A 13,926-nucleotide genomic window follows, 5' to 3' on the forward strand; every position below is an offset into this window, starting at 1 on the left:
ATGATGCTTTAGACTAAAAAACATTCATTTGCAGAGTTTGATAGGTAGGTGATAGATATCGGCCTTGAACTGCAGCCTTGATTTGTCCCATGTTACAATGGCTTTAGATGCTTTAGATATTGCATTATCACAGTACCGTTGCTTCCACCATAGGTGTGCTTCCCCTGTAAGCAATCATCACCTGATTAGCCATAGTAGTTTTGTAGCAGAGAAGTAGTCTTCCATTTGCTCAATCTAGGTTTCTGGATTGGTTTCTACCTTCATTTCTTCTCCATTAAATTCAAGGGGTTTAACCTCTTTTAGAAGGAATTTCCTCTCCTTTTCCTATGTCAAATTGGCAGTAGTAGGATAGAGGTTGCAAGTTTGGATCTTTGTACATATAATTCACCTAAATAAAAGCTCCACCACAAATATGCAAAGACTTGTATTACTCACTTTTCTTTTTATATATTGGTAAACAGGACAAGACTATACAATGTGCTTTTAACACACATTCTCATGCTTCTCTAGGGTATTATTCATGTAATGATAGTTACAAACCATGTGGAGGAATTGGTGAATTGTATAACCCATATATGGTGCTTGTAGAAAGCTGAATATTTCATATTGAGGAATTGCTGGTGGGTAATACTTCTAGAGTTGGATTCAGAACGGTGCGAACATATTATGGTTTCTAAGGCTGAGGTGCAAAGGTTGCTGAAACCAGCCTTTCTTCCGTGGATGGGTGGTAATTCCCTGATAATAACTTAGTTACAATAGTAACATTTATTATAAAATTGAGAAATGCAAAATAACTTCCAATTTTGGATAATGGACACTTTGTTGGCCCTAAAACTGGCCCCCCTTTCGGGTATTTCTTTAACTTAATTGAAGAAAAAGTTGATGCACAATGGGATTCTTCCAATCCCTTTCGGTATTCCAACTCCCCTTGCTGTCCAAAATGACCAGCACGTCTTCAATCTGATTCGCCCCTTGATTCGGGCAATCAATTGGCCTTCATTTGCTTTGATGGAGATGAAAAATGCTCCAAATTCATTGATGGTTGGTCCCTCCACCTGAATTTGACTGGAAACAGTCTCAGCCTTGTTGAATCCAAGTCTTGGAGCTTCCAATTTTTGGCATGCTTATCGAGGTCACTACTAAACCCCAATTTCTACTGTAGATCATGGTTTACAGCGGAGAAATCCGAAATTTCTCAGCCTCTAGTGATCTCAATGTTGTAATCTTTGGAGCAAGGCTATGGAAAGGTTGGGAGATGAGAGAATGTTGAGGAGAGAGAAAATCCATACTTTCTTCGCAAAGAATTGAAGAAAATCAGTCATTTACTGCTGTTGCCCTACTTCAACAGCTTGTAGATGCAAAGAACTGAAGAAATTAAGTCTTTCACTGTTGCTGCCCTATCTCAACAGCCTGTAGATGCTGTCACGTGTTGTTGATTGGTCTTCTCCTGCCCCTGGCTCCTTCTGAAGGTCCTCCAATGGCTGCAAATCAGACCAATAGCGTCTCCTCCCTCTCTCTTGTAGATTGAATGGACTAAAATTCCTCTCTTTAGCCTCTAAAGATGTTTTTCAGTCTTGCATGGGCATTTTTGACAAGTGGCAGCCTTTCCAAATGGTTTTTCAGCATTATTCATAATTAAATATTAATTTTCAGTCTTAAAATACTAAAAATTGATCTAATAAATATTTCGGTGCCCAAAAAAAAAGGACAGGCCAATAATTAAATTGGCTAGGCAACTTCCATTCTTGAGTGTCTCTGCACTATCTTTTGACCATCAAATTGGCGTTAGATACCATTAAATACCACTTCTCTAGTATCACCAACTGACACTTATGGCCAAATGAATGACCTAGGCTAACAATTGGTACCAGATACCACCAAGTACTTGTGTTGCATAACTTATAGCAACTTTTGTCTCTGGCATCTAGTGATTTCCTTAGATCCCAGGCTCATAAATTTACTAGTTACACCTCACGTGTAAGATTTACTTAACCATGTGATTAAAAATTAATCCACATGTTAAGCTAGGTTTAAAAAATACATGTCCTTATGAAAACCCTTCTCTTAAAATTTTTGCAATCGTCCTTGATTGCATTGTCAAATGCATCAAAAGCAAAATAGTGGATTGGAATTTCCACAAGGCATCATAGTTAATACAACATTACACGCAATCAATAACCATCTAATAGCCAAAGCTTTTCCCGCACTGTTGCTCAACCATTCCATATGCCCAACACATGCTGAAAACTACCAGCCAATTATAACATAATATAAGACTCACAAAGAATCTCAAAAACATTGCCAGATTATCATGTGACATGTCTATTTCTCATGAGCTCATTTCATCTGGCAAAACCAAACCTTAGCATAGTATAACCAAGCAGAACATATGTTGTTGTCCATGGCACCAGATGTAAACCATTGAAAATTGAGTATAATCTGATCACAAACTGATGACTTGCTGATCTGAGAACTGATCATAAACTGCTGCGAATGTGATCCTAGACTGATCACAAACTCATTGCAAAAACTGACAAGCAATCAATGCAAAAACTGATGCAAAGCTGATCCCAAAAGTGACCATAAATAGTCCTCAAGCCAATCAAAAGTTGAGCTCAAAGTGATCAATATTTTTATCTCAAAATTGGGGCAAAATTCATGCCAAATTGATCATGCCCTTGTTGCCTGTTGCATAAGCTGCTCATGCTCCCCCTGCTAGTCGAGGGAATGTCCAGCTCTAACACCCCCTCTCAGAGCTTGGACACAGCAGAAGACTAAGGGATTTGGAGTGCTATCGAAGTTAAACCTGGGGAAGCGCCTTGGTAAACAAGTCAACAAGATTGTCTTCGGTCTTACAGTATTCCACGTCGATGGTCTCACTCAAAAGCTTCTCCTTGATGAAGTGGTACTGGATCTTGATGTGCTTCGTCTGGACATGGAATACGCGATTTCGTGCCAAGGTGATGCAGCTCTCATTGTCACACCACGAAAGAGTAGGATGAGTCTGGGGGCAACCAAGCTTCTCCAATAATCACCGAAGCTACACAGCCTCACATGTGGTAGAAGATGCGGCCCGATACTCTGCCTCAGTCAAAGAGAGAGCTACCGTGGGCTGCTTCTTGCTACTCCAAGAGATGACACCAACACCCAAGGTAAAACAATACCCTATAGTGGACCGCCTAAGGTCCATATTTCCAGCCCAATCCGAGTCACTCCAACCTACGAGAACAAGATCGGAAGGACATGTACCTACTGGATAGGAAATCCCGAGGTCGGAGGCCCCTCTCAGAAATCATAGTATCCTTTGAGCAGCTTGCCAAAGCACTTGCTGAGGTGCACTCATGAATCCAGCCAAGAGACCTACAACAAAACATAGATCTACTCGTGTGTTGAGGAGCCAAATCAATGATCCAATTAGCTGATGGTAGTGGGTAGCATCTGCCAAAGAAGAATTAGAATGTGAAGTGGCCTTCCAGTTTGGATCCATAGGAGTAGAAATAGAGTGATAATCCTCCATCTCAAAAGTCGCCAAGAGCTCTTGCACATATCTCTGCTGAGAGATGAAAATCCCCCTTTGAGTTTGATAAATCTTGTGGCCCAAAAAGAAATGGAGAAGTCCTAAATCCGTCATCTCGAAGTTCTGATGTAAGGCTTTGTTCGTCTCTTCGACCTTCTGGGCATGGTCACCTATAACAATCAAGCCATCAACACACAAAACAAACAACTCACGACCACCCTTGGTAGTGTATATATAAAGTTGCGGATCGGCCCTAGAATGTCAATACCCGAACTTGGCTTGGAGAAATGAATCAATCTTCTCGTTCCGAGCACCTGGAGCTTGCTTTAGGCCATACAAGGCCTTCTTCAACTTGTAAACCTTCCCATCAGAGGAACCAAAGCCAGGAGGCTGCCCTACATAGATCTTCTCCTTTAAATCACCGTTCAAGAGGACCGACTTCACATCCAAGTGAAAGACGGACCATCTCCTATGACCAACCAAGGCAAGAACAACACGGATAGTTGCCATACGAGCAGTAGAGCAAAAGTATCATGGAAATCAACACCTAGGCGTTGAGCAAAACCTTTAGTAACAAGGCGAGCCTTGTTCTTGTCGAAAGAGCCATCACTATGGTATTTGGTCTTGAAGACCCATTTGACACCAATCACCTTCTTATGAGAGGGATGAGGCACAAGGTACCAAGTGCCGACTGTGAAGCCTCCTTCACGGAGGTAGGCTCTCTATCCTGCATAACATGGGACATCAAATAGTAGTTAGAGCAAACAAGCTCCTTAGAATGTGCTCGGTGCTTCCGTGACCGCCACGGTCCATCCTGCTGTTGCCACTCCTTAGGGGTCCCCTTGATCCTTGAATCTTGGAGGGTGTCACGGGCCCAATGAGGAAGAGGCTGGATCTCGCCTCGGTGCTCTCTATCTACTGGAGTTTCTGGAAGGTCCACTGACAATGGAGGACCAATCGGTGAATTCGGTGGTTGGGAACTAGGCTCCTCATCCGAAGAAGAGTCCTCAAGAGACTTAGGCTCAAGAGGAACAAATGTTGGGGATCATACAATCAATAGCCTTGAGATTGTGAGCTTTAGCCCACAAACACCTGTTTTTTGGAAGCCGCTTCAAATTTGTCACGTTGTGTCTTCGAGATGTGAACATAAGCAGAACCTTAAAATAAGGAACATTGGGCTTTGACCCAAAGTACGCCCCTTAAGGAGTCATACCAACAACAGCGGAAGTAGGGGAACGATTAAGGATGTGAACTACAGTAGCCATAGCGTCAGCCCATAGACACTGAGGTGTCTGATGATGCTCCATCATGGTACGGGCCATCTCGATCACATTGCGATTCTTCCGCTCCAAGATGCCATTCTCTTGAGGGGTGTTTGTAGTGGCAAACTCCTTGTGAATACCACGATTTGCACAAAACCGAGCAAACTCATTAGAAACAAATTCTCCGCCCTTATTCGAGCATAAGGTATTCAGCTTCCACCTCGATTGGTTCTCCTCAAAGAGCAACCAATCCTTAAAGTTGGAGAAATCCTTCGACTTGAGCTTCAAGAAATAGGCCCATGTCATCCTGCTGTAATCATCTACAATGAGCGTGAAATACAAGGTCCCTCGAAGGGATTCCGTCCTCATCGATCCACAAAGATTGGTAGAAACAAGCTCCAAGGGTACTGAAGGCCGCCTCGAAACCTTGTTGGGAACAACATCACGAGTCTGCTTTCCACGGATGCAAGATACACAAGGCTGCTGGCTCACCACAATATCCAGCAAACCTCGAACAAACTGGTCCTTAGACGCCTTCCGAAGGTAATCAATATTGAGGTGGCCAAACCGAGCATGCCAAAGCTTGGACTAAGTTGAGGTAAGAAGAAGAGAAGTCAAGGCAGGAGAAGACCGCAACTTGTAGACTCCATTCTCCTCATAACTTGAAGAAAAAACCTGTCTCGATCTTTGATCAAGAATCCGAAAAGAATCCACATCAAATTCGACCAAAACGTCGAGAGCACAAATCTTGTGCACCGAGAAAAGATGATTTCCCAAAGCCGGCACATAAAGTACCTCAAATGTATGGGCACTAGCACGCCCATCTGGAATCAGATGCATGTTGCCCCGTCCCTGAATTGGAATAGACGAACTATCACCAATGAGAATCTAACCATGAGAAGGCTGCAAATGAGTAACACTTGCAGAAGGAGTCATGTGCCGAGAGGCACCACCGTCAACAATCCACTCATAAGTGAATGGGGCCGTCAACGTAACATCAGAAGCCGGCAGGGTCGAATCCTCAACCACCTCCGAATGGAGGAAAGCAGCTGATGAGGGAGCAGCCACTGCTCCGGAATCCTTTGAAGATTTCTCCTTCTTCTCCTTGTCGGGGCAATCCTTCTTTCAGTGACCTGTTTTTCCACAAATGTGACAAGTAGACTCCTTGTCCTTGTCCTTCTTAGATTTGTTCTCCTCCTTCTTTTGGTCCTTCCCCTTTTTTTGAGAGAATTGACCAACCAGCCTCAGATTTCGAAGCATTGGTTCCTTTCAGTTGCTTCTCTTGGTCCAAGACCATAGGAACCAACTCTTCTCACCGAAGAGTCTTTGACTGCCCTGAAGCAATCAGGGCGGAATAAAAACCAGTGAAGCGAGGCAGTAACTGTGAAAGGAGAGTTATCGCCATGTCTTTTTATTTTTTCGTACTAATATTGTACCATACCTCATAAAATCTTTAAGTAACATTTAGTACTGTATTTTATCGTACCTTACTATATCGTTCTTTTCGTACCTAACAACTATACCTACATGTGACTGACTTGTCCTCACTAGATGAACTTGAAGGGACAATTACAGTTATATGGATAGAGCAGATTTTTCTTGGACGGAAAGAGATGCTGGTATAACAGATTTAAGGAGGTCTTTGCAACAGTGCCTGCAGGTTAACCTGACAGCTAGCAGGTGGTAGCTGACTAGAGTGATGCCATGTTGCTTGGGTTGCATGAGCAAGGCTGTGTGCATGAGGAGGAATGTTGTTGGGCCAACTTCAGGGTGTTGGTGTTTACTTGGGAAGTGTTATCCAGCTCTCCCTGTCTTTGTGGATTCAGCCCCTCACCCTAAATCTGTACCTGGGCTGATGCAAATTTTGTTTCTTAAAAAGGCAAATCATGTTATATTAGCTTCATGAGAGGCTGGTTAACCTGTGACCATGTCATTACATGCAACTGATCCTAGTGTCAGTGCCATGTGAGTGATTTACATCTCTCTCATATGGATGTGTTTTACTACTGCCATTGAAGATTCGGAATTTTTTTTGAAATTAGGTCTCATCTGAGTGTACATTTATGATTTATGAGATAATGAACAGTGGTTTCAAAAGAATGTAAGTGCAGACTCCTCCTTTTAATGCCCACTGCCTTTGATGTTTTTTGGAAAAACCTTTGAAATTAAGCCTTTTCCAATTGTACATTTATGAGATAATGAATAGTGGTTTCAAAAGAATGTATGTGCAGACTCCATCTTTTAAATGCCTAAAACATAATTCCATGCTCATTTTGAAACACAAGTTGGAAAGTTATGTGAGCCATGATTACCTGATTAAAAACACAAATGAACCTTCTGAATAGTGCTAGCTGTGGAATGCTTGACAGCCTCGGCTGAAACACTGCCAAATGCAGCAGTTGTGCCTCAACCAGCTCTGGACTGTCTCATTTGATAAAAACACAGCTTCTCCTGAAGCCAACTGGAGTAAAACACTTGCATGGCCCTGAAACAAGTGCCTCTGCCACCCTGAAATGTCCTGCTGTCTCATGCATGTGAGCAGCTGCTAAGAAGATATTCAGAGGAGGAACCTTGGGGCCTGGTTGAAAAAGCAGAGGCACCAGGGATGACATTGGGCAAATGGAGCAGGTTGAGCCAATGGTGGGAAATGACCCGATTGAGTGAATAGAGGAAGAATAGGAGAGAACCTACTCAAGTTTGAGAAATCCTTGATAGACTCTTTGTCCATGGGAGCCCCCCACCTCCCTTCCCCTGCCCCTTCCCCTTCTGTTTTGAAACTAGCCTTCCTCGACTGAAAGGGTGGTGAATTCTCTGATTTACCTTTATATTACAGCAAGCAAATAAATAATGAATGATCAAATTCATCAAATTAGCATCAAACAAGACAATCAAATAGAGATTGGACCCAAAATTGGTGCCCCTTGCAGTGTTTCTTTAATCTTTATTCTAGAATTGGTTGATACAACAAAGAGATAGCCTGAGCTCCAAGATATTAGAGGACCATGCCATGAACTCAAGGAATAGAATTGAGTTGCTTCAATCAATTGACAATAATGCAGAATATGTCTGTGTTTCTTTTACTGAAAGTTTCCCAATCCTTGGCGAATCAAGCACAATTTCTACAAATCTGAAGCCACTTGCTGCCCCAAACACCCGCTGCATTTATCCTGAATTTGCCCCTTGTTTCTAAATGCTTGGGGAGCCAAATCGAGCTTTTAACATCTGCATGCAAGTCATTAGCTGTAGATAACCCAATCTGTTCAGACCTGATTTGCGATTTGCAGCAACAATTCTTCATCCATGGCTGAAATTTGTTGGCATGTATGCTGAGATGTCATAGTCATAGGTGACGCAAAACAGGGTGGGGACAGAGGATGGTGGACAGGGAGGAATTGCTGTTATTTGTGACTATAGTGACATGGAATGGAAAGTTCTTCTGTTTGTGCCTGCAGCTCAGTGGGTACAATTCAGTGGTAAGGAAAGTACTTAAGTTTAAAACTTGTTAATGTGTTAAGATCTTTCAAGTGAAATGGCAAATTATGGATACACACTTTTCATTAATGACCATCTCTCATTTTGGCATAGGTGCTATCCATGAAGGCTGGGCATTGGAACAGCCTTTATGATGTGTTTGAAGAGGCTATCAATAAGGATATCAAAAGCATTAATGAAAGCGTTGCTGTAGAAGCTGTTGACAGGATAGACATTCCTGCCAAGGTGGTGAAACAACTAATGGCAGAAGAGCCTGGCTCTGCAGGTGTGTCTCTTTTGTAGGTCAAGCATGTGGAGGTCTCTTGTTCTGTTTTCAGTATTCTTGATGTTGCTTGCAATGGTACATGTGCTCACTGCCTGTGCTAACTGGTGCATGTCTACGTGCACTTTGCTGATAGTCATGGTCAAACCATTCTAATACTTTATGAACACTCATGACTGCGAATAAAATCCTTTTGTTGATATATCAACCATTGAACTCAGTATAAGAAACTCAAAAAGGTTTTCTTGGAAAATGATTATGTAAGATAGAAAATTATGATGAAAGGATCTTGAAGACATAGTATTTGTGTATCAACAGTTTACAACAAAAGAGATATAGTAATGTGCAACGACATGGTGATATTTTGTGGATAAATAGAAGTCCTAGGTAATATTACCGTGGAAAGGAGATTCAGACACATTCTAGTTGAAGAACTTAAGTCTTGTTGGATGAACTCCGATTAGAGGGCCTCCTTTTTATAGCTTGTAAAGGTGGTTGGTCAGCCTGATTGACATACTGTATCATTAGTGTTCGCTAGTCGGCTAGGGAATATTTCAAATAATATTTCCTTTATTGTTCCTTGATAACTCCCACACTCCACAACTTGATGCAATGTTCTCAAATTGCTACCAATTTAATTGCTTTATCTAACTTGTAGGCTAGATCCACATAGGTCACATTTTTACCATTTGATCACATAGACCTCTTCTTACATACAAGTCATTGTCAAGCTAAAAAAGGTACATTACACATTAAACCTTCATTAGCTCATTAAGGCAAGAGGGCCATGTGTCTAGTTGGTACGAGTGCGTTTAATGATTCTTTGTTTCAGTGTTGCACCAGACAAGTTTGAACAAGCACCTACAAGAAGCCAATTGCTGTGTGGACATTTCTTGTGGCCAGTCCAGGTGATGTCTTTCCTTTCCAAGTTCCTTCTCCTTAAGCAAGATGTATATGTATACTTGGGGGATGGTTTTTCTTTGTTGGGGACCGGCAGTCAAGGCATGATGTCCCAGGATTAGGTTAGGCATGTCTAGGGAGGTTTGAGTAGTTGGACATCTCCTATGAAGACATTGTTGGGCATGCCAAGATTTGTCTTAGCGGTAGCCCTAGTGACCTTGTCCTACTAGCTTGCCAGGAAACTGATTATGGTGATTCTCAACTAGTGCTCATCAGCTAGGCATCTCATCTAGCTTGTGTTTCACTCTAGTTTGCTGCTGTCGGCATCTCCAGCTACCGCAGTGGCCATCTTGTTGTTGTCACCTACATCTTGGAGGTTCACACAGCTTGTGTTTTGCCCCAGTTGTTGATTGTCTTCATCTTGTCAGCTTGTCAAGGTCATCTACCATCTATTGTCTTCATTCTAGAGGTTCCCACAGTTTGTGGTCTTTGCCCTGCTTGTTGAGATCATCAAGGACCTGTTCAGGCCTGCATTTTGCAGTTGATATGGACACCCTGCATCAGATCCTTCTCTTCCAGCGGTTGCCCGCTCCAGATTGCTACATGTGATCAATTGCCCTTGTCTTCAGCTGGTACATTGCTGCGTTTTCACTTCCAGCCCTAGAGACTGCTTCGTTTTGGTTTCCAGCCTGCTGCCCTGTCATCCGCAACCTCATCTCAGCTCCAACTAGTGGTTACAACACTCGGGATCTATCTTTGGTGGCGACACATTGTGGCACCTCCCTTAGCTTGTTTCCATGAGACCCACCTGCTGTTGGACAGCTCTGCCATTGAGCATCTATAAACTTTCATTTCTTATTCATTCATTTATGTTCATTCAATTTTTTTCTTTCTTGTGTTTTGTGTTTTTGTGTATGTGTCATAGTTCTTTGTGTTTCCTTGCGGTTGTACACTCTTGTGTTCTCTTTTGTAGACCCTTGTGTCTCTCCACATGGTATCAAAGCCAATGCTCTTCTAAAGAGTTATGTGAGGCTATCGTGGTAGTGCTTGGTTTGTTCTTGATTACACTATTTGTCACATGCTGATTCATGATGGCTTAAACCACTTCATCTCGGGATCCTTTGGTGCTTTCTCAAGACTCCTTCAATGGAGGCTCTATTGAGGCATTATGGTCTTGATTTGGAGGACAAGGCTCCATCTTCTAACCTTTCTTCTAGGGATCATTCATCGAGACCCAACTCTTGTCTCATATACCTTCACAAGGTGCATCTCAGTTAGTACACTTTGTTGACGAGTTGGATCACCTCTTAGTTAAGGAAAGACTATCCACTTGGGACACAATCAAAATTTCAATTCTTCACACCCAAGCTCGGTGGCAGGTTTGTGCAATTCATTTTGTGTGTGGTGGTATTCTACACCAGCCAATTTCTGTAATTTCTCTTCTTTTGAAGGTACCAGTTCTTAATTACACATAATACATGTTGTTGTGATTTCTGTTTGCCATTCAGATTGGGTTTGCACTGTTGAGCAACCTGTGACTTAGTCCCTTCACAACAGATGAAAAGTACCGTCTCTAAAGTTGTGCAATAGGCTATGACAAGGTGAGATCTTTCTTGAATATGGGTAGACCTGTTCCGCCAGTTGCAGGATAACATGATCATGAACTGGTGCTGATGTGAGTGTACTACCTTGGGGTGCATGTATACTCATCCTATCCATTCTGATAAAGAATAAGTGGTACCTTGGTTCTTACAGACAAGAGCGCAGGGTTATATCCCTGATACTTGCTCTAACTAGTTAGGTTTCTCCCCTTTTGTGGTTGCAGCGGCTCCTCCCTCCCATCCCTGCCCTTTCCTTTGGCATTCATTGTAGCCTGTGGCTCAATGCACGTACTGTAGCCACACAAATTCCTCACTGTGGCAGTTCAGCTTCTCCATCACTGCAATCTGGTCAGATAGCTGCATCCAGTATCACTGAGACTTCCTAAATCCTCAAATCTTACTAATGATATGCGTGATCTTTGGGTGAGAAGAGTGCAAGGCATGTTGAGGGGTCACATTTACTGCAGCATAATAAGTTTCTGTCTTCATCAGTACTAACACCATATAAGGCAAGATGTTTATTGACTGTTCTAGGTACATATAAACATCATATGTCTATGATTATACCTGTTGCTTTACAGGCAGGATGGCATGGAGTTGGTTTTAAACTGAAACACAGCAGTGTAGGGAAGATGTTGATGTTGAGCTGAGCAAGACGTGGGCAATAAGTTAAATATCTTTTTCTTGTTAAATTCTTTTAGGGCTGTTATTTAAGTCAAATTAGTCCAGAAAATTGTAGTCAATTAAGCCTTTATTTTTACTTGCTGAACAAACCCTTGCCAAGTTATGTCTTCCAGGTTTTCATTGCGCTGAAACTCAGTGCGGGCGAGTATTTTTCTTTAGTGTGTGCCCTCTAAATGTGGCCCTTGTTGTTGACATGCATAAATGTTTGAAGATAGAAGGCACTAAATGGTTATGTAGACATGCTTAAGAATTCACTGTGGTGATATTCCTTATCAGTCTCAATAACATATTTTCTGATCTCACACACAAGTACAATACTGCAGATGTGTGTCTTAAGCAAACGCCAAGCTCAGAGATTGTATTGAAGGAGTTGATACACATTTTTGGTGTCATATGTAATGAATTGTGCACTAGTTCGAGGTTATTCGATGCAGATAACTTTTTATTGCCAATGAGACAAATGGTCAAGGCCGAGAAGATGGTAGTGGATCATTTCCATCTAAAGGAATTTTCATGCTTGAAGCTTGGGGATTTCTATGATTTTGTCCAGCAACATTGGGATGAACTTTCAACTGACATATTGAGATTATGCAACAACAGAGCTAGGATGGAGCAGGGTGAACTCTGCCTGTCCCAAGAAAGGATTCAAAATTTCTTATCTCAGGTCATTCTGGCAACAGGAGATGGGAAAGGATTGTCTATAACGTTTGCTTTGCAGTTACTTTGTAGGCAATTTCACATTCAAAATCTGGGTGAATGGTTCTCCAGTGTGGTGGAAAAATACATAAAGTCTGCTAGTTCTGATAACATCTCCAACAGCCAGATTTTTTTCTCTTCTGCCCTTCTTGCAGGGAAGGAGGGTTGGCTGGAAGCTTCTGAACCTGCAAGAATTTGGCTTTCTCATAATAAGAATGCCAATGAAACACAAAAATTATGTAAAGTGGGCTTGCTTGGAAGTATGTCTAGCTCAGATGCCAAACATTGTTTACTGAAAGCTCCCATGCTTTGTGACCTTGAGAGATGGTTGCAGTGGAATTCAATTTTTTCCCCCACATTGGGTCCATTCTTAGATTGGTTAGAGCAAGAGGGTCCTATTGCTGGACTAGCATGCTTGGCAACATGTGAGGGTGCAGTTCTGCGAATTGATGGTTCAGCAACGGTTGACAGTTTTTTGACCTCTATTGTGGAGGGATCTGGGAAACATGCAGCAGTAGAGCTTGTGTCACTCTTAGCTGTTTATGGAGGAGCAGACCGGCTTCCTCTTTCTCTTCTCAGATCTCATGTATCCCAAGGGATAGACATAATAGTGGGTAAGTGTGACGTAGCTATTGGTAAAGTGAAACGGAAATTCTCATCCATCTGTGAAACCAAGCAAGTGGTTAAGAAGGCAAAGCTGAGTGCCTTTGAAATTACATGCACTCCCTCAAATCCAAAAGAAGGCGAGAACCTCAGTGACAAGTATGAGAAGGCAGTCCAGTTTGCTTTTGACCTGATTAACTCTGTGCCTTCAGAGTTCATCATTTTTACTGCTTCTGTAGTCTTACAACCCTTTTTAGGGATCATTGCAAATGGTTTAGAAGCTCTCCTTGGTCTGTGTTTTACTGCTGAACATCTCATGAGGCTGCATGCAATTGGATTGGCTTTGGGTCTAGCTGAATGGATTAAAGACTACCAGGCTTTATACCTTACCTCCTCAAGGGAAAGATTGTGTGATGATACCAGCACATTAAAACCTGGAAACACTTTCAGTACTAATTTTCTCAGTAGACCAGCATCTGATCAGGACTTCGGTAATGCTGGAGAGCATGTATCCCCTGCTTCAGGGATGGATTTGGCTTCTGATTTGGATATTCAACATCCAAACTCAAAACATGGTGGACATTTACATGGTAATTTCATGAATGTTTGGGATCAAGGTGAACTTGAAAAGGAAGCGAAAGAGGTGATTGATTTCATCAGAAAGGAAGAGTTTGGGATGGATACGAATCTAGAAGGAAAGGAGCTAAAGCTTGTTGCCAAGCAACATGCTCGTATTGGAAGAGCATTGCAATGTCTTTCGCAGGAGCTTTATTCCAAAGATTCACACTTTGTTCTTGAGCTGGTATAGTGTACTCATGCTTTGTCTTGTATGTGTATTATGTTTTTTGCTTGTAGATATGATGTTTAATTCATTTATCTGGGCCACTGTAAATTTTATTTGCTTTTCAG

General features: G+C 42.1%; 1 protein-coding gene across 7 annotated transcripts in view; it reads left to right on the forward strand.

Moving 5' to 3' along the window:
- LOC148019207 (protein NO VEIN-like) overlaps positions 1-13,926 on the forward strand; it is a 139,107-nt gene that overhangs the window by 56,955 nt on the left and 68,226 nt on the right. For all 7 annotated transcript variants that reach the window (XM_087660753.1, XM_087660751.1, XM_087660752.1 and 4 more), the window contains 2 exons: positions 8,365-8,536; positions 12,042-13,819. In XM_087660753.1, the coding sequence (XP_087516879.1) occupies positions 8,365-8,536; positions 12,042-13,819 (1,950 nt within the window). The remainder of the gene's footprint in view (positions 1-8,364; positions 8,537-12,041; positions 13,820-13,926) is intronic.

The sequence above is a fragment of the Lygodium microphyllum genome, chromosome 20 (assembly GCF_053477565.2).
Source record: "Lygodium microphyllum isolate KBCC chromosome 20, Lygodium_microphyllum_v1.1.10, whole genome shotgun sequence".
In the NCBI taxonomy this organism is placed as follows: domain Eukaryota; kingdom Viridiplantae; phylum Streptophyta; class Polypodiopsida; order Schizaeales; family Lygodiaceae; genus Lygodium; species Lygodium microphyllum.